Source organism: Camelus dromedarius, chromosome 17, assembly GCF_036321535.1.
Source record: "Camelus dromedarius isolate mCamDro1 chromosome 17, mCamDro1.pat, whole genome shotgun sequence".
Classification (NCBI taxonomy): domain Eukaryota; kingdom Metazoa; phylum Chordata; class Mammalia; order Artiodactyla; family Camelidae; genus Camelus; species Camelus dromedarius.
The window spans coordinates 11091381-11111824 of record NC_087452.1 but is presented as its reverse complement, the minus strand read 5'-3'; the positions used below and the strand labels follow the sequence as shown (position 1 = coordinate 11111824).

Genomic DNA, 20444 nt, shown 5'->3' with positions numbered 1-20444 from the left:
GACAGAGATCAGTATTAGACGGTACATGCTGGCAATGTTGGGTTTCAGATCAACGGTCCCTGTATCTTCCACAGTCATTTCCAACAGGTTCAGAGCTGGGTCTCCCCCATCAGGAAGCCAGGCTCTCCACTGCAGGTATTCCTTGATTTTTTAACCTCAGCTCCAATACCCCCTGAATATCTAAGGTGGACTGATGGCAAGTCCCAAATGGAAGACTCAACCACCATAAGATAGGTGGGGAAGGATGTGGACAAGGCGGGGGTTGGGGGGAATAAAACAGTGTTAGCATTTGAATCAGACCACTGTGATTTCTGAAGGCCCCCTCCCTTCCTTCCCAGACGGTCCCTGAGGAATTACAGAACGGCAGAGGCTTTGGTTACGTGGTGGCCTTCCGGCCTTACGGGAAGATGATCTGGATGCTGACCGTGCTGGCCTCAGCCGACGCTTCCAGATACGTGTTCCGAAACGAGAGTGTGCGGCCCTTCTCTCCCTTTGAGGTTAAAGTGGGCGTCTTCAACAATAAAGGAGAAGGCCCTTTCAGCCCCACCACGGTGGTATACTCTGCCGAAGAAGGTAGGATGTTTCTTCAATTCTGAGATGTTGATTTCAGAACGTACAGTCAGTTTAGCACTCTCCTCAGAAACTGAAGGCGTTTCCTGATTTGAGAAAAGTGTCATGTGAGAAATATGATTCATTCTCTACCACCAATCTCTTAGAAAGATAGCAACTCCACTGTCTATAAAAACAAATGATTATCCGTGATTAATTCCAGTGCTCAGGACCAGAATCGCAGGTACCATGTGAGATCTTCATGTATACATATTTTTTTTAATTGAAATATCATCAGTTTACAATGTTGTGTCAATTTCTGGTGCACAGCATAATGCTTTAGTCATACACGTACATCCATAGATTCCTTTTCAGATTCTTTTTCATTCTAGGTTACAAGATATTGAAACTCTATATATATTACGTTCAACAGAATTATATTTTGTTTTATGCCTTTAAGTGAATACCAAAATAGAATTTGCATTTCCTCTCACCACCTATGTTTTCATGAGTCCTATAGTGGACTCATAAATTCCTCTTTTATTAACGAGACGGGTAAGTCACAAAGCAACGTGATTGTGCACATTGTCATGCCGTTTAGGGGTTCTCACTCATTTCTCCTGCCTTTGTGCTCACCCGGCTCTCAGAATATCATGATCACTAAGTGTTAGCAGAGATTAGGTTCATGTCTCTCCTGCCGGGAAGCATTCAAGAGCAAGCCACTGTGAAGCGAAAGCAAGTTTATTTAGAGAGATACGTATTCCATAGACAGAATGCAGTACGTCTCAGAAGGGAGGGCAGCCACAGAGCATGGGGTCATCCAGGAAGGTGAGAACGGCCCTAGAAGATACACATTGCATAGTAAAGTGGAAGTAGATTGATTCAGGGAGGTACACACTCCATCGACAGAGTGGGGCTGTCTCAGAAGGCAAGAGAGGGGGCCCCAGGGTGTGGGGTTGCTAGCTTTTATGGGTGGGGTAATTTCACATGCTGACAAGTGGGAGGAGGATTCCAGCAATTTTGGGGAAGGTGCAGGGAGTTCCAGGTATTGGGCCCTTGCTCACTTTGGGGCCTTTTAGCGTCAGCCTGGGAACTGTCATGGTGCCTGTAGGTGTGTCATTTAGCAGCTAATCTATTACAACGAGTGTGTAATGAGGCTCAAGGTCTACTGGAAGTCAAATCTTCTACCATCTTGGGCCGAGTTGGTTCTAACCAGTGTGTGTCCTCTCCTCGATTGCTTTTTCATTCTTTTGACGGTTGTGCCCTGCCCCCTTCCCTCCTGTTTCATTAAGACTATTCTATGATCATGGAGTCTTTATGTCTTCTCATGCCAGTATCTAGAATCCTATTCCGATGCAGCAGATAGAGTAATCACTCCTTCCATGCTCACCCGCAGAACCTACCAAACCACCAGCCAGCATCTTTGCCAGAAGTCTTTCTGCAACAGACATTGAAGTCTTCTGGGCCTCCCCCATGGAGAAGAACAGAGGACAGATACAGGGCTACGAGGTAAGCAAGAGACTGGTGCCTTGGTTCTGGGAAAGAGTCCCCACGTCTCAGGGAGAACTCTCCAGACACACTCTGATGGGAAGAAAACCTTGACTCCCCTTTAGAGGTACTTGTTTTAGAAAACAGTGATTACCAGTGGAGCATTAATGGAAGCACCGAGCATTTCACTGTGAGATCCCCCCTCTCCGTGGTACACTCCAGAGACACCTGTCAAAACGCCGGTCTAAGCATGTATAAGATGGTTGACAAAATGAGCTCTGACTTCTGACACACCCAGGATCACCTGGGCTCAAAACAAGGTGAGGAAAAAGAGAGAAACACGCGACCATGGTTACACCAAGTTGCCACCTCACTGTGAAGCTAAGAACACAAAGGGGGCCTTTTTTACTGTGGAGACTTTCTCAGCGTATACAAAGCTCTTGGTCTGAAAGTTCGGCTTAGGACTTGCTATAGAGAAAATTAACTGTGTCTTAAGAACCTTGCTTTAAAAAAAGTCACCGGATGACATTGGAAATATCCCCAGTAGATATGCTGTCCATGGTCTTCCTTTTGATTTTCTCAGGTTAAATACTGGAGACATGATGACAAGGAAGAAAATGCCAGAAAAATACGAACCATAGGAAATCAGACATCGACCAAAATCACCAACTTAAAAGGCAGCGCTCTGTATCATTTAGCCGTCAAGGCGTATAATTCTGCTGGGACGGGCCCCTCCAGTGCGACGGTCAACGTGACGACCAGAAAGCCACGTAAGAACATTCTTGTTCGGAAATATTTTAGGGATTCATCAAACATATTCCAAGTTCGTTCCCCATCCCCACCTCCCAGTGATCATTTGCATACTAATTGGTATCATTTTGGAGATGCAGATTTACCTCAGCACTTCAGCTGAACCTTTCCGAATACCATGCAAAATTCATTGCTCCGGAGGACAGAAAGATAAATGTTTTCTCCTCCCTGGGAAGGGCCACTTCTTTGCGCTATAAATGTTAGGCGACCAGCTGAATCTTTTTCCATTTGCAGTGCTGTATCTCGGCAGATTTTAGTGACCTTGAAGACACATATTAGTGCAATAGCCCGTTAAATTGCCTCCACTCTCGAATTCTAGTAAGGAGATATTCCTCAGAATCCATTGAGACTTAATAATCTGTGACTCCGTATATCTTAATTTTTTTATAGCACCAAGTCAACCCCCCGGAAACATCATATGGAATTCATCGGACTCCAAAATTATCCTGAATTGGGATCAAGTGAAGGCCCTGGATAATGAGTCGGAAGTAAAAGGATACAAAGTGGGTACTTTCTTTTTGACAAAGGCACCTAATCCTGCTGTCAGTGGGGACAGACTGTCCCCGTGAGCCTTAGGAACGATGTTCTTGCTTTCCCTGACGACGCTCTCGCGGCCTCTTTGGCAGCCTCTGCCCCGCCGTGGCCGGGTCTGAATTTTATATATAGTCCACGAGCTCTGGACAGAATTTAGAAAATCGCCTAAACTTTGGGCTCAGGCGGAGTCATTCGGAAATATTTAAATACCCTGTGGTTGGGTCTCCAGAAACTCATGATGAACCACATTTTTAACATTTCTACTGTCAGCTTTGTTTTGTTCTTTTCTTGATTGTATTTTTTTTTAATGAGTAGTAGTGATTTCACAATATTACTAATGATTAATCTTTTTGTCCATGTTCTTATTGTTAGGGAGATATATTATATATATGGATTTTTTAAAGAAATTCATTTGCCTGATCCTGTAAACTTTAGCCATACTTTAGAGAGCTAGTAAAGAAAACAGCCTTCATGCCACAGTGAAAAGGCATTATAAACATCTTGTTTTGTTTTACTTTTAAACTACACTTGAAGCAGTGCCGGGCAGGCCAAACAAAACTAGTCGGCAGGGTGAATTCACAAGCAGCAGTCTGCCTGTTTTGTGCCGTTTTGGCCCAGAGATGGTGAGAGTGTTGTACTGACGGTGCTGTCAGGCACTCTTCACAGAACCCGGGACTGTGGGACAGTAAAGCCGGAGCTGGCATCGCGAGTTGACATAGTTGGTGGGAGAGCCTTGGGTGATGTGATTAGAAAGCCTCCTTGCCTGGGACTAGCTTTCCTTCATCCGCATGACACAGTGGCTTGTATTCTGCCAGCAGAGAAGCATTCCCTCAGAACCAATCTTCAGACCTTTCACTGGGTCACTTTTTAACAGCAAACTTTTCTGGAAAGGTCTTCAAACAACCACATTCTGGTCCTCTAATCGCTATGTGACTTTTGGTAAATCACTGAACCTCTCTGGGGCTGCATTTCTCTTTTACTAAAGGAGAAATCTTCTGGTATCTTCATCTTCCTCAGAGCCTTTGCGCCTCTATTCCATCTCCCTGGGACCTGCCACGAGTTAAGTCCGCATCCTTTATCAGCCACTCATCTTTCAGGTCTGAGATTAGAAGCCTCTTCTGGTGGCCAGAGCTCTCTCTATTTGTCAGCTTTCTCAGAGTACTTCCCATCCTCCTGGGTAACTGATCTGCTAATGACTTATTGTGAACCCCTGGGCTGTGGGTCTCCAGAGCACGGTACCTGAATTGGCACCACAGTTTTCTCCAGCCAAGGATGCATTCGCTATGGTGATATTAGAAGGAAGCCTTCATTTCCTGAACTCCTAAATCATTAGCCTCTTACGGTGAGATAGTGTGAAAGAGCTCATCTGATCAGTCTCAGCCAGGACAAGAGACACAGGGGGTCGGGTAGGCTGGAAGATGAAAGAGGAAAGAGTAGACTCAGACGAAGCAAAGACAGAAGAAGGAGTGAAGACAGCCCTTGCAACTTCGGGGTCTGACCCAGGCTAACACTGCCAGGACTTTGATCATCACATGAAAGAGATGCAGATACGATCTGGGCCGAATTAATTTAACCAAACCAAGGGAGAGAGTGGGGAAAAAAAAACCCAGAAGAGAGAGAGTCTTTCTCCCCACTTCTAGTTCTATTAGAACAGAGAAAACACACACACACACACACACACACACACACACACACACACACACACACACACACACACACACACACACACACACTAAAAGTTTAGAAAGTTTTAGGAGTTCCTGAGTAGGGGCACAAGTTCCATGAGTGAACTTTTTACTAGGTTTTAAATTCATGTTGAAGCTGGTGTTGAAATAAAACTGAAAGGCCGGGAGCTCCCTGGAGTATTTCAGGCAACCAAGCAAAATGGTAGCTGGAGACCCCGGAGCTCAGCCAGCCGGAGCCCTTCACTTCACAGATGCGAAAACTGAAGGCCGCCGAGTAAAGTGACTTGGAGTGCCCTCAGCTTTCACGAGGCAGGGATCTATAAGCAAGCTGAAGTTTGCTTCCGTGAACCAAGTCTGAGAGATTAGAGGCATTTTTAGAAGAAAAATTGGGAAATGAGTTTTGTCTAGTTGCTATGTCTTCATCCTACTGCTCCTCTCAGAAACTCTCGTGTGACCTTGTCTGGGTAGCACCTTTCCAAGAAGGCCCTTCTATATATATTTTTTAATTCAACAGATGCTTTTGCAGACTGGAGAGTCAGTGGAGCAGCACTGAAGTGGGCAGGTGTGTTGGAATAAAGAAAACAAGAGCAACACGGGGGCATTCACTGCCCAGGGAAGAACTGGGGCTTCACGTAGGATTGGGGAAACTTTCTTTCTGTAGAACTAGAATGAAACATTGGAACAAAGGACACCTGGAGAACATAGAAACTTCCGGATGTGAGCAACAGATCAGATAATAGAAGCTATTTTTGGGGGGCTGGGTAAAAAAATCCAAAATGTATGTATTTAATATATTCATCACAAGAGCCCGAACAGAGGCTTAATTTTTAAAACAGAAACAAAACAAAAATGATACCACAGCTCAGATACAGAGTCCTATCCAGAAATCAAAGAAAGGACAGATCACATAGGGGAAAAAAAATCATAACACAAGGAGACCCATGGATTTAGGCTTTTTCCCCGAAAATACGATGTATCGTGTTGATTCATTGTATCTTATAGATATCTAAAGTGTATCTATGAAAAATACGGTGGCACTTCCAAATTGGGAATTCCATGCCTCAGGAAGCATCCTGATGGGTGGGTACCAAATGTGTGAGATGCTGCAGGATCCACCTGGGCTGACAGTAGAGGAGAGGAGTAACAGGGTTAGACCAGATGGTAGGAAAGGGCCCTTTCTGAGTTCTTCTTGATTTCCAGTTCAATCCCTTCCCTTCTCTTTAGGGCTGGGACTGGAGGAGCCAGACTCCCTATACATCCCCGTTTAGATCCCAAGGAATCTGACTGTAACTGGTTATAGATACTGAAATGCTACACATACAATGTAAATGTTCAGGGATATATAGTTTTGTAAAAATTACACGTGTGTCTGTTTTTTGCTTTTTCACCTAAATTGTCTAGATTTCTGCTTGGGGTTTCTGCTTGGGTAAGCAGTCTTAAAAAGAAGTTGACTTGAGAAAGTTTTAAGTCCTAGAATATTCTTTCAGCACAAAGCATCAAGCTATTTTAGGACCCTTGTGCTAAAAAGAGAATATGTGGTTTCAGTGTCACAAACTAAACTGTCTCCAGAGCCAGGCAGGTTACATAAATGGGTTGACTCAGTCCTTTCAACAAATACTGTCAATACATGTGCCCAGCGCTGTTCTAATTAATTTTAACTTGATAATGACCCATGAAGTAGGTGCAGTTATTAGCCTCAGTTTTATAGATAAAGAGCTCATGGCATGGAGTTTAGTGACTTGCCTACTTCACATAGCTAGTATTTTCTTTCACAGATCTATTGAGATACCACTGACATATAACATTGTGCAAGTTTAAGGTATACATGTGTTGATTTGATGCATTTATAGATGGCAAAATGATCACTCCATAGCAGTTGCTAACACCTGTATCCCATCACATAATTACCATTTCTTATTTGTGGAGAGAACATTTTCGATCTTCTCTCTTGGCAACATTCAAGTATAGGACAGAGTGTTATTAACACAGTTAGTGTATTGAAGACCTAGGATCTGAATACAGGCAGTGTGGATCCAGAGTCCCACCTTTTAGCCACTCAGCTCTTCTGCCTGCCAGCAATATCAAGTGGTAATGAAGTACTACCAAGAGAAATAACTCAGAGTGAGGGGGAACAGACAGTGCCATGGACTAGATAGAAGAGGTTATTTTAAGTAAAGCCCCGGTAAAGCCTCTATCAAGAGGTGACATTTCAGGTGGGCCATGAAAAAAGGAGGGCGTGAGATAGGCAGCTCTCTGGGAAAGAATGTTCCAGGAATAGAGCGCAGGATGTGCAAAGGTCCTGAGGTAGGCACATGCCAGTGTGACACAATAGGAAGTGTTGGAGACTGTGATCAGCTGCAGAGTTTGTGATTATCCAGAATAAGCAGTAGCTTCTCAGCTTCACCCAGTTGTTGCCAGACAGGCATGTAGACCAGTGTGATCATATGTTCCAGTTTTTAGTAGAGCCCAAAATTTTATCATGTGCAGTTTCTTGGCTTTTAAATGTTGACATCAAATTTTTTTAAAAAGTAAGTATCCAATAGTTAAAATATATAGGCCAAATGTGACCCATGGGCCACCAGCTTTCTATTGTCTAACCCCCTTGTTTTGCTTTTATGAAGACAGAGACCAGAGAGGGAAAGCAATTAGCCCACAGTCACACAGATGGTGGCCAAGCTAGACTTAGTTAAGAAAATAGGTTATGAACCTAGACTGTCTGTATTTGAATGCTGGGTCCCCACTTACTGACCATGAGACCCTGAGCACATTGCTTAACACCTTCAGGTCTCAGATTCCTCATCTTTAAAATCAGAATAATGGCAGTGACTACCTGGAGAGGTAATCTGCATTAGCACGTAGAATATACAGTGTTCGAACACGTAGTAAGCAGTCAGTAATGTTTGCTTCTATTACCATTATTCCCACAAATTCACTCTTTCTCCTTGTCTTCCACCCTAGATTATCTGAAATGCAAGCATATCCTTCAAGTCAGTCAGCTGAACCCAGTGTTTGATGCAAATAAAGGTTTTACAGGCCTGGATTTAGAGGCCACAGCACTCCCCAGCATTACAAGGCTGATAAGCAGTGCTGATAAAAAGGGCTTTTTTTTTCCCCCAGAAGTGTTCCTTTTGGATTTTTATTTGAAACTAGTTGAACTCCCTGCGTTCTGGCAAGGCCCAGAGGTAAATCAAAGAAGCAATTTCTTCCTCAAAGCCAGATGTGTCCTTGCATCCCATCAGCCAGCTCAGTTCCTGAAGGGCCGGGATGAGATGCTTTGGCAGACCTGAAGGTGCCGCAGGATTTACTGGCACCTGGTCATTACTGAGCGGGTGCTGAGGCTGATACCACGGACGCTCCCGAGAAGGCAGGGGGATGCTTAGGAATCTTTCCACCTTAAGGAAATTGTGTTTTCCACCTTGTATTTGAGAGATATAAAGAAAGGTGATGAAATGCCAGGGAATAAATGCGATCTAAACCAGTTTAAGGGGATTTTATGAATTTCACTTGTGTTTGGTTTTTCTTGCAGTAGTAGAGTGACCCTATGTCTCTAACCTCAGCAAATCAGAATTTAAAGTGGGTCTCAGGGAAAGATGAGCCAGTCTTCTGGTTCTCAAAGTGTGGTCCCTGGGCCAGAGGCAAGGATATTACCTGGGAACTTGTTAGAAATGCAGACTTTTCAAGTCCTACCTCAAACCTATGAATTCAGAAACCCTGGGGTGGGGCCCAGCGATCTGAGTTTTAATCAGCACCCCCCAGGCCATCCTGATGCATGCTTAAGTTTGAGAGCCTTGATCTAATTCATGAGTCCCAGCCCACATTAGCATCCCCTGAAGATCTTTTCTTTAAAAAGCACCAAAGCCGGGACCCTACAGAGTCCCAGGAGGGCTGGCGCTGGGCTAGGGCACCATGTTCCAGCTCCTCGCTGTAGCCACGTGGAGCCGGGTATTTCTCTATTGTGGGGACCGTCCTCTGTGTGACAGGATGTTTCACAGTGACTCGGGCCACTCCACCCACTCCCAACACCAGTAGCACCAGAAATGTCTGCAGGCATTGCCAAGTGCCCCCTGAGGGCAGAACTGCTTCTCCCCACTCCCACCCCTGTTGAGAACCGATGGGCTAGAGCATCAGTATTCTTACAAGCTCCCCAAGTGCTTCTAACATTCCGTCAGGAGCCAGAATGACTGATCTCACCCAGCTGGATCTTTTTTATTGTCGAGAGAAACGAACGAGTTCTGGTCAGTTAAGGGCGCGTTGAGGAACGTTCATCTGGCCACCCGCCAGCTCTGGGCCTCAGTTTCCTCATCTGTGGAAAGGAATAATAATGCCTGTCTTGTCAGATTGTTGTGACGATTACGCATGGTTCTGTCAATAAAGTGCCCAGATCATAGTAAACGTCAGGAAGTGTTTGTGGAGTAGGTCTCATCACAGTTGTTATATCCAGACAAATAGATGCACTTACCTGGCCAGACCTTGACAGTGGTCCTGATCGGAGAGGGCGATGAGCTGAGTGGGCGGTGCCGGGCGATGAGTGTGTTTTCAGCCAAGCTGGTTGGCCATCTCATCAAATGAACTATCACCCCAGACTCAGACCCAGCGGAGGCCCAGAGGAGTGGCCCTGCTGAAGCTACAAACACTTCTAGAGTGACGGCGAATGCACAGAACCTCCCCTCTCTTCTCTGTTGCTCAAAAACAGCTCCCAGTGTGAGGAGGAAAGGGGGCTGCTGCCCTTGCCCTTCACAGACCCTCCCCCTGTGCTGAAGCGCCCTCTCTCCCAAGGATTCAGGATGGTGATAACTTATCCCGTCTGCCTTGCGCTTCTAACCTTTGCCAAGTGTGTTTTTATCTCTTGTTCACTTTAAGCCTCCATAGATACTATTTCTTCCGCCAGACCCTTCATTATATCCCATTCTGTGCAACCTTGAAAACATCCCAGAAAGGTGGGTATTATCGTCCCCATTTTATAGAAGAGGGAAATAAGGCTCAGAGAGGTAAAGTAAGTGGACCACGGTCACACAGCAGCCAAGTCTCTTCTGATGCCAAAGACCCTCGTGTGTAACTGAGCTCTCTACATCCACCTTTTCCAGGTGTGTTAACTGAGCTTCCCCAGGTCATGTGAGGCCGCTCAGCACGTTTAGACTGAGAGGCTGCCGGAGCCTTTAAACTCTTTCTTCATGATGAAATAAATGGTACCTGCAGACATGTCTCTCACTATAAATGAGTCTTCCAGACGCACATGGGCAGCCTGACATCCTCGCGTCCCTGCCTTTCACTGGTGCCCGGAGGTGAAAGCAAATGGATGCTCCAGCTCTGGGGCCTCTGTGAGGACAGCAGGTGACACCTGTGCGTTCTGTATTGGCAGGTCTTGTACAGGTGGAACAGACAGAGCAGCACATCTGTCATTGAAACAAATCAAACATCGGTGGAGCTTTCTTTGCCTTTTGATGAAGATTACATCATAGAAATTAAGCCATTCAGTGATGGAGGAGATGGCAGCAGCAGCGAACAAATTCGAATTCCAAAGATATCAAGTAAGAATGTCTTTTTCTCCCTCCCTTCTCCATGTCTGCCTCACCTCCTAAGCCTGCCAGTGAGTCAGGGATTGGACAACATTAAGCCCGCAAATAAAAATGGACAAAACCACTTCCTTCCTCAGACCCTGATGTTTGCCCATCACAGGTAGTTTCATGCAAAAGACAGTTTGATTCGCTTGGACTGATTTAATCAATTGTCAATCACTCAAACACCAGATTAGAGCAGCCCCAGATCCATCACCCAGGTTTTTCCATGGGGACCGATGTGGTTTGCATCTATAATAACCCCCAAATTATAGCTTCAGACGTTAAAAGCATGACTCAGGCGGAACAAGCAAATAGTTCTTTCAAATGCTGTAGAAGCCTGTTCTTGTGACGCCATGTAATTTAATGTCTTTGGCTGAAAATATTTTGGACTCGACACTATTTTGAATGTGTCCATGTAACATACACATAAATGCACATGTCTACATATAGTTAAGATCATCTTTGTTAACAAAGACTGTTGAATCGTGCGTGAGGGTCTTCTTTTTTGAGGTAGAAACATTCAACTCTGTTTTTCAAATACTATGTTTATAAACATCTCAGCAGCATACTATTTTTGTTGTTGCTGTATGACTTCATGTATTTGAAATTTTTAAAAAACCAGAATAGGCACATCCAGAGAGACAAGGTAGTGGCTGATAGTGATGGCCGGTGGTATAAACTGGCTTCAGGAGTCCAAGGTTTCCTTCCGGGGTGATGAAAAATTCTGGAACTAGATAGTGGTGCTGGTTACACAACGTGGGAGTGTACTTAATGCCACTGAACTGTACACTTTAAAATGGTTAAAATGGTCACTTTTATATTATGTGTATTTTACCACAATAATAATTTTGAAAAGATTGGAGTTAGATTTCTAAGTGTAGATTTTCATTGGCCTTTGTTTTGAACAATCTGGAGATAAGGGGTTCGCTGAAGGACAGAGATAGAAATTTTCAAGCTGTCAGTAGGGGTACAGTATTTTAAATTGTGGTCAAAATCCTCACCACAGAGCTTCAGCCCCTGCTAAGAGTCCATCACATGACACTTCAGATGAGTCAAAGGTCTAGTATGTCTTGCTGATACCAAGTCATAGCAGAGCATCCCCCTAAGCACTTTTAATTGCATCTATAAAATGTGGATGCCTCAAGTGAGAACAGAAAATGTTCCTGGGTCATTTCACCCTTCTTCTGAATAAGCACGTGTTAATGTTAATGAATAGAAACGACTTCAGGTGGGAAACCAAGGCTGCACCAAGACCTGCTCTGATTTCCGGAGCGGTTTGCCAGTGTCCAGGTGATGTTTGTATTTAATGCACCTTTTTTTGCATACACACACTATAGGCATTTTTGTCTTTTAAAACACTGGGGAGAATTGGTTCCTATACCTCATTGGAGGAATCTGTCCCCGTCTGTTGAAAGAAATCAGATTTATAGTGAGATGTGGAAGTAATCTCCAGGCCACGAAAAACACAAGATTGGAGTTTGTTTTGGGGGTTAATTTATCTCACTTTTAAAAAATCTGACTTCATACTTGCTTATCATTTGCAAGGATTGTTTTTTTTTTTTTTAGACTGACTGGTGATTCTTGGTTTAATTCATTAGAAAAACATATTTTAAGCAATTGTATTGGTCTAATTATTAGCCAATAGGGATGTTACTGAGAGCAAAACCATCTCTTTCTCGAGAGATTTGCTAGTTTGTTGGTGAGAGATCTTACAATCGGGAAGAAACTTCAAACGACAGTTGGTAACCTCTTACAGTGAAAAATACAAGACGTATAAGAAGTTTGAAAAAGATTGAGATTGTTTTGTTGGAAAAAAAAAAGAGGTATATTTAGGCAGACATGGGTTCGAATCCCAGTTCGGCTGTTTACTAACAGGGTAATCTTAGACTTATCTCCCTTCTCTGGGCCCCAGCTTCCTTATCTGTTAAGCGGTGCGACAGAAGCCCTGGGGCCTCGCGCCCCTTTGCGGTGGGCTGCGTGGGTGCTGAGTGAACGCCTTCTCTCTTTCCAGATGCCTATGCACGAGGGGCGGGGCCGTCCACTTCCAACGCCTGCACGCTGTCGGCCATCAGTACCATCATGATTTCTCTCACAGCCAGGTCCAGTTTATGACAAATGTTATGTAAAGGACTCGCTCTTTATAATATAAGCAACATTTAGCTAGTTGTTTTGAAGACACCCAGTACTAAGTAATATTGTTGTTCAAGTACATCTTATTACTGGAAAAAAAAAATGTTTTTTGCTTCTTTAGGAATGGCATTATACAGTACTTCCTCAAAGCAAACCTAGCTTTGTCTGAAGTTTCTTTGGAAACTCTGCAGTGCACTGAAGACATCTGTAATATGATGTTACCAAAGCAGTTTACATATGTCCCTATATGCATATTTTTTATTATATATTTAGTGTTTTATAGAATTTTTTAAAGTTAACATGAAATGTAGATATTAATTTTTTTTTCCTCTGCTGTAAAATGCTCTGGGCAACACGATCATATGATTATTATTTGGAAATATTTCCTTTAAAGACACAGTCTGAAACTCATGTTGGTAAATAAATTGCAAATTACTTGTACAGTTCTACAAGGGTCTCGTGGCAGGACAGCTGAAGACTTGGTCTGTAACTCAAGGCTGCCGTCTGTGAATGAGTCTTTGGAATGGCTGGTGCACGGAATCACGTCGTTTTGACACGTACCATATGTTTTCCCGCCCTGTTGTGAATTTTGTTGTTCAGTACAACTTGAGATGGTTTTAGGAATGGCTGCAATCTCAACACCTAAACTAACTGCCCCAGAGGTACCTTGTGCAATACTCCCACCCCTGAATTTAGCATTGTACGGTAAGACTTTCTTTTCCCTCAGCTAAGTTAGCTAGCATCGTCTTTGTAGTAGCATTATCTTAGCCATTACATTTGAAGTTACGTATCCTGTAGTAACATAGACCACGAGTTACTATAGTCAGCCAAGTCTTTCAAAGGATAAAAGATCATTTTACTATCTTTAAATGTATCTGTTTTGAATGTACATTTTACAAAAAAAGAGAATTCTCTGTTGATGGATTCGTTAACTTCTTTACAAAATTTCTTATATATGTGTATCTCTTTAATAATAGAGCCCTGCTTTTGAAGCAAAATTATGTGTGGAGTCTGACAGATTTCTCCTATTTCAGCAAATTGTTGCCAGAAAGAATTTTTTTCATGACTCTGTAAAAGATCTTTAGTACAATTGTATGGTATCTTGACAACTCTCTCATTTTACAATAGGTAGCCTCGTTGCTTTATAAGTTTTCTCTTCTACGTCTTAAAATCACGCATTGGAAAGTGACAATATCCGTGTTCTTATGAAAAGAACCCTTTGGTATAATGGGGGAGGTTTTGTAAGCTGACACTAGTGGCACCGTGCATATCAAAGGCCATGAAATTTTCTAGAAAAATTTTCACGAGTAAACACGCTGCCACCTTTTCTTCTTTCTCAAAGAGCTCCAATTTGCCTGGAATTTGTCATTTTTGCTTACAAATACCGTAAGTTAACTTTTCAACCTTCTAGCTCTATTTATCCAATCAAGTCATGATCAGGATTCCACTTGTGTAAAAACTAGGGTGGTAACTGGGAAAAAAAAATATACTGTCAGTATTTCAAGCTGTGTTCCTTTCTCATTTTGATATGATTACTTCTATGTTAAAAGAAAACAAGATTTAAAATCACATGCAAAAAAAAAATCAACAAAATAATAAAATGAATGAAAAAAAGATGATACCCCAGTTAGTTCCCAACCCCAGTGTAAATGATATTTACCAGTGATCTAGCATATGTAATCTTTTTTTAAAGGTATTGTTAATAAATATTCTGTCATTTGTAAAGATACTTGTCTTTTGGGAGCATTCTTCCTGCCTGCCTTCAGGGAATTTGTCAGCTCACCCTTGTGCTAGTTGTAATTTAAGATCACAGAGGGACTCAAAACTCTCTCGCTGTGATCCAAAGCTAGATGACCCAGAGGTATTCCTTTGGAACTGACAACCCCGAAGATACCACTGCAAACCCTCTTTGGAAGTAGAGAGGGACAAAAATCCACAAATAAAGATCCTGAAGATCAGACTTGAGTATTTCCTCTAGATTAGTTAAATGTTTTCTGGATTTAATCTAAAGATACCTGTTGTTTTAAGGTATCCCCAACCCTGTAGCTAAAAGGATAAAATCCAAACCTGATTGGATTTAATCTAATAACAACTTAACTTTCTACCCAGCCACATGGAGCCCTCACTGGCCCCTAAACACTGCTTGCTTTTGGTCTCACCTCTGTGCCTTTTGGGCATGTGGCTGCCTCTTCTTGAAATACCCCTCACTCTTCTTTATCGCCCGAATCCCGACTGACCTAGGGTAGCTCCAGCCCCAGCTTGTCTGTGGAAACCTCCCACACTCCAGCCCTTGGTGACATCCTGCCTCCAAATTAGCTGCAGGCCCTGTTGATGCCCCTCATCTAGTAATCAATCAGGTACTACTTTTGGAACTCTCTTGTACTGTTATCTTGCATTTTAACTTAACTCCTGTATTGTTACTCAAATTTCCTTGTATGTATGCCTTGTCTTCCCAACTAGATTGTAAGCTCCTTGAGGGCAGGGACTTTGGTCTTATCTTCCATGTACTCTCCATAGTGCCTAGCACAGTGCCTTGCAATAAATAATCATTGATTAATTGATCGAAGGGGTCTTTGCAGTAGCATTTTGCATCAGTTGCCTGCCTGTGTGCCCCAGGGAACCAACCAGGGAAGACCATGTCACTATTTTTGCAAGATGGTGGAAAGTATTCAGGAGGCCTTGCTTCTGACTTTATGCCTTGAAAAAGTCCTTTACTCTCCCAGCTTCATCATCTGATAAATGAAGCCCTGGACAGCTGAGTCTGACTGAGCTCAAGGTAATTTTTACAAGTGCCCGTTGGCACCTTCACCCAAACGTGTCTGATCTATTAGTTTCCATGGTTGTTGCAGGTTAGGCTCTCTGGCTGCAAGCAACTGAAACAACTCTGGCTAACCTGAGCAAATGTGAAGGAATGACACAGGTTAGGGGACCCTGATCACACCAAGCCTGCACTCCGAGGGGAGGGATCGTTTAATAAAGGAAAAATTGAGATGATGTTTCCAGAAGATGGGATAATAAATACTGTGAAGGTCCAGGCAACACCCTTTCTGTGCTTAACACCCAGGGGAGATGCCCCCGTCCCTAATCCCAGTTACCCGGCTCAGAGGGATTTTTGCACAGTGACTGAAGGAGAATCACTAGGAAAAGGCCTATTTGCTTTGCTTATTTAACCATTTCAAGCATTTACTCTTACCTTCCTTTTGTGTGTGTAGCCCACCTGTGATTTAACTGTATAAAAGGAGATTCTATTTTGCCAGATACCGGATTCTCTCAGCATCCCTGAGTTTTTACAGAGTCCACAAACCCTGCGTACAAAACAGCATCTTTCCACGGGGGCAGAAGACGTGGACGAGACATTTCATCTTCAGGTGAGCTTGGAATTCCTCCAGCCTGCGAGGCAGGAGCTGCTATAAGCTTTTATCTTAAGTTAGAATGATTGAGTTATTCCTACCTCACATGTGTGGTTATTTACATCTGGGAAGCAACGTTCAGTCCTGACTCACCTTTTCCCAGTCTCTCCCACCACCCTCCCTTACTGCAAATATGTTCCAAGAAGGTTGAATTAGAAAAAGTACATAAATAGTACATAATTAGCTACTAAAATGTCATGCAATTTAAAAAGCAATTTAATGAGATGTGATCAACCACCAGGTGATTTTTTTTTTGCACACTCTTTTGGATTATCAATGCTACTGTTCACCTCCATTAACACAGATAATCAAGAATTGGCTGTATTTTCCTTCATGACAATTAAAAGAATTCTCTGGCCAACTAGAGGGAATTGAGGAGCAAGGCTTTTAAAATCAAGACTTGAGAGTCACTCTCTGGACAACCCCAAAGTTATTCTATGACAAAATGACAGACACTGGGGCCTTATACAGGAAGCCTGGTAACGGTGGCTAAGAATATGGATTCTGGAATCTGATCACCTAGAAGACATTCAGACAATTGCCACTTATCAGGATCAAGTTTGGAAAGTTCCAAATGCATAGCTCTCCAAACACTAGCAAATTGTTTCATAAATCAGCCACTGCTGTTTTTCTCCAGTGACTGCAGACAGTCACAAAATATTGGACATAGAATGTGGGTGGTCCCATAACCAAAATGAGTTATGAACTCAACTGACACATCCATTATCACCTTTGCCTTAAATGCTTTCCTTTCTTAATATACATATTAACATTTGATAATTTAATAATACAATTAATAAAGTAAAAACATTTAATATTATTAATAAAAGACGTTAGGCAGTAACGGCCCTCAGTCCAATGCCCGGTATTCCACAAAGCCTCCCTCAGTTTCCCCATCTGGAATTGATCTCATTTCTCTGACTCCAGGGAACGTCACGAGGACTCACTCGTGTCTATCAATCCATTACCTGGTATTTAAATCACTGGCGTTTATGTCTTTCCCCTGCCTCCCCAAAGACAGAAAGTATCTCAGGGTTACAGTTTGGCCGTGATCCTTAACTGCACTTCCCAAGAACCAGACCCGTATTCCCCGGTCTCTGACCCTAACAAAGCTGGAGAAGAATCTCTGGCACCCTTTGGAGTGACTTCCCCAGTCCTTGTCCCTCCTGCCAGTGGGGGATTACTGTCCGCCAGTCACACTGTCTGTTCTGAAAGGAGGCCCCTTTCCCCTTGTGCTAAATGGGCCGTGCAGATTAAATATTCCAATTCCACAACTCAAGTGTAAACTACAACGCTCAACAGCACTCACAATTTAAACAAAATTAGCCTCTGTCCTTTATCCCCAACAGTATGGTTCATGGTAGATTAGTCGCACTCCAATAATATAGACACACTGAAAAGCAACAGTTTAAAAAAAAAAAAAAAAAAAAAAAGGTCAACCATAAGATAGATCTGAGTGTCTGGAAACTGCAAGGTGGAAGTCATTTAAGAGGGATAGTCTCATTCTCTGTAAAGTGGGCCTTCACTACCCAGTCCTACCACTTGTTAGGAATAACACAGACCACAGCAGGAAGTGTGGATGTCTTAGGGTTTTAACTCAGAGTAAGTTGAATTTGTTTTTATAGTTTCCAAAGCGCTCTTCACACTAAGAAGCAAGAGGTGCAGATTTCATCCCTTTTTCACTTACGCAATGGAGGAAAAGAACTGACATCACACACCTAAGGTGACACAGACAATTAGAAATTTTCAGGACTAGAGTTTAGGACTCTTAACTCAGTGCTTTTCAACACCTGGAAATAAAGATTTCCTCAGAGAAAAGACAAGAGAGGGTAAGAAACTGGTCTCTTAAGTTAAACCAGAGGGCAGTCAGGACACCAAGTAGCCTAGAGGACAGTGGCGAGGTGGGAGGGGGAGACTGAGGCTGAAACTGGGAGGGGGAGGAGTTCTGAATGATGACCAGGTGCAGTTGTTCAGAGGAGTGAGTCCCTGCAGTGGCTGTGCGTCTGCCATCCGTGAGGGACTATTGGCTGTCCCTTGGGTACCCGGCCCTGTTCTAGGCACAGGAGAGTGCCTGGCTGTCCAGTCCCAATGAGAGACCCCACAGGGGCCATGGAATGAAGGAGGAGACACTCTGAGGCAGGTGTGAAATTACCCGGTTTGGAGTCACACTGGCTGGAGAAGCCAAGGGACCAGTCACGGTCGTTTGTCACAATACAGAGAAATGCAATGCTATTATAGGCTGACAACGATTATGCTTTTAGTATGTGCCAGTCTCTGTGCAAATCAACCCGGTGGTTTAGTGACCACCTCTTCTTCAGATTTGATACATGGAGGACCAAGGCGGAGAGGGTCTCAGGTTTGTTCCGGGTCACACACCTGACGGGAAGGCCAGGAATTCAGATGCTGGTGACTTGTGACTCCAGGCCTCACTCCAGACTGTTAGCTATTTGTGCAGAGAGGGTAGGTGAATAGGAAGGCAGATAGATAGATACTGGTTTCTAGCAAGAAGGGAAGAAGATATCAAACTTCTTCGGAAGTTGTACAGGGGTTGTTGAAAGCAACCAGGGGCGTGGGCAGGGCTCCGGGTGTGGGATTCCTGCAGGGAGCCCCCTCCCCCCACCCCAGCTCAGGTGTGGTGAGTGTCTGCACCACGGTGGTCCATCTCAGCTGCTTGGATTTCAACTACAAATGGTGTCTTTGCTTGTTTGTTGTGCTTGGCTTCAGGTGTTTCAGAGCTGTTTTTCAAACTCAGGCTATCCTGCAGGATCAGGGTGGCCAGGTAAGATACTGGAAGCCCAGTCAAACTTGGATTTCATAATTAATACCTTTTTAGTATCCTTATGTCCCATGCAACATATATCCGAAATTCAAATTAAGCTAGACCTCCTCTATTTTTATCTGCTGGGTCTGGCAACCTTATTCAGGGGAGAAGATGCCCGCTCGCTGAGGAGAGTCCTTTCTCGTGCGAAATTCCAGTGTCTCGCTGCTGTGTTATCAGTGCTCTGAGGATTGAGGGCTCTGAAGGTGTAAGCATGAGGTTTGCTATTTTGAGTTATGTTTGGTTTGCAGAACTCGCCTTCCCCCTTTTTGAGGGTGGGTGAGTGTGTGTGTGTGTCCGTCCGTGGGTGAGGTTCCATAACAAAACCCACTTAAGTGGCTAGGAGGTGAAGGCGGGGGGCATTCCAGAGAAGGGTTATAAAAATGGGCTGGTTGTCTAGAACATGAACGTAGCACAACTGGTTGGAAAACAAATTATCAGTCTTTATCTGAGACTACATAACTGGGAGTTCGAATTTGCCTATTTTGTTCCTCTTTTATTCATTGCCAACAAATAGGATGTTGAGGGCTTACCGTGCATTACACACGGTGCTGGGCATGGGAAAACCAAGGTAAACAGGATGACGGCCTCCCCGCCTCACGGTTCATCAGAAGTGACAAACACACACTCATTTTAAAGATGGGGTTAGAAGTGTGAAGTGAGAAAAGGAGGAAGAGAATTCTGGACCTAAGTTTCTTGCAAAACCAACTTATAACAAGGTTAAGTTCAGCGCAAGAGCACAGTTTTTTCATCACTGCCGCCTGCACTCATAGAATAATCTTAATTGATTAAACATAATTATCTTCTCAAACGGTTGCTTCGCTTGTCTGGAAAAAGAAAGAAAGGAAAAAAACAAAAACAAAAAACAAAAAAACCCCAGCACACTTCAGTGTTACTTGTTTGGGATCCATTAGCTACGAACAGATAAATATTGGCCCCCCAGTCCAAATCTGGCTCCTTGACTATTTTTTTGTAAATAAAGATTTATTGGAACCCAGCATCTCTGTCTATAATCAGAACTGGGTGGTCTCAGCAGAGGCCAAAGAGCTCTCACAGCTTAAAAGATTTACCACCTGGCCCTTTAAGGAGACGCTGGCAACCTTTGAACTATGACACCACGCTTTAGTGTTGATTCGTTTCCCACAATTTTCCCCCCACGTTTCTCCGTTCTTCCATTTTATCGCCTGGCAGGGACAACTGCTTTGCATTTTAATAAATGAAACAAAACTAATAACACACCTTTATGGTGAAAAGAGTCCACTGGAGCTTTAAAATAACGCGCACGGGCCACGGGGGGGTGTTTCCTCTGCGCCCGAGACCCATTTCCCAAGAGCCAGGAGGGCGGTGCCTGCGCCGGTTCCGGTTCCGGGGCGTTCAGGGCAGAGGCTCGCGGAGCCCGGGAAGGTTGGCCGCGGAGGTGAGGGCAGGCGTTTCTGGAGCGGGAGCTGCACCAACTGTGAGT

At 43.8% G+C, this 20444-nt stretch overlaps 1 protein-coding gene across 6 annotated transcripts in view; it reads left to right on the top strand.

Annotated features, from left to right (window-relative positions):
* Nucleotides 1-14483, top strand: part of LOC105093180 (contactin-4) — an 813469-nt gene extending 798986 nt beyond the window's left edge. For all 6 annotated transcript variants that reach the window (XM_031470760.2, XM_031470759.2, XM_064496304.1 and 3 more), the window contains 6 exons: nt 339-573; nt 1946-2058; nt 2621-2807; nt 3238-3350; nt 10426-10594; nt 12636-14483. In XM_031470760.2, the coding sequence (XP_031326620.2) occupies nt 339-573; nt 1946-2058; nt 2621-2807; nt 3238-3350; nt 10426-10594; nt 12636-12736 (918 nt within the window). In that variant the 3' untranslated portion in view covers nt 12737-14483. The remainder of the gene's footprint in view (nt 1-338; nt 574-1945; nt 2059-2620; nt 2808-3237; nt 3351-10425; nt 10595-12635) is intronic.
* The last annotated feature ends 5961 nt before the right edge of the window (nt 14484-20444 follow it).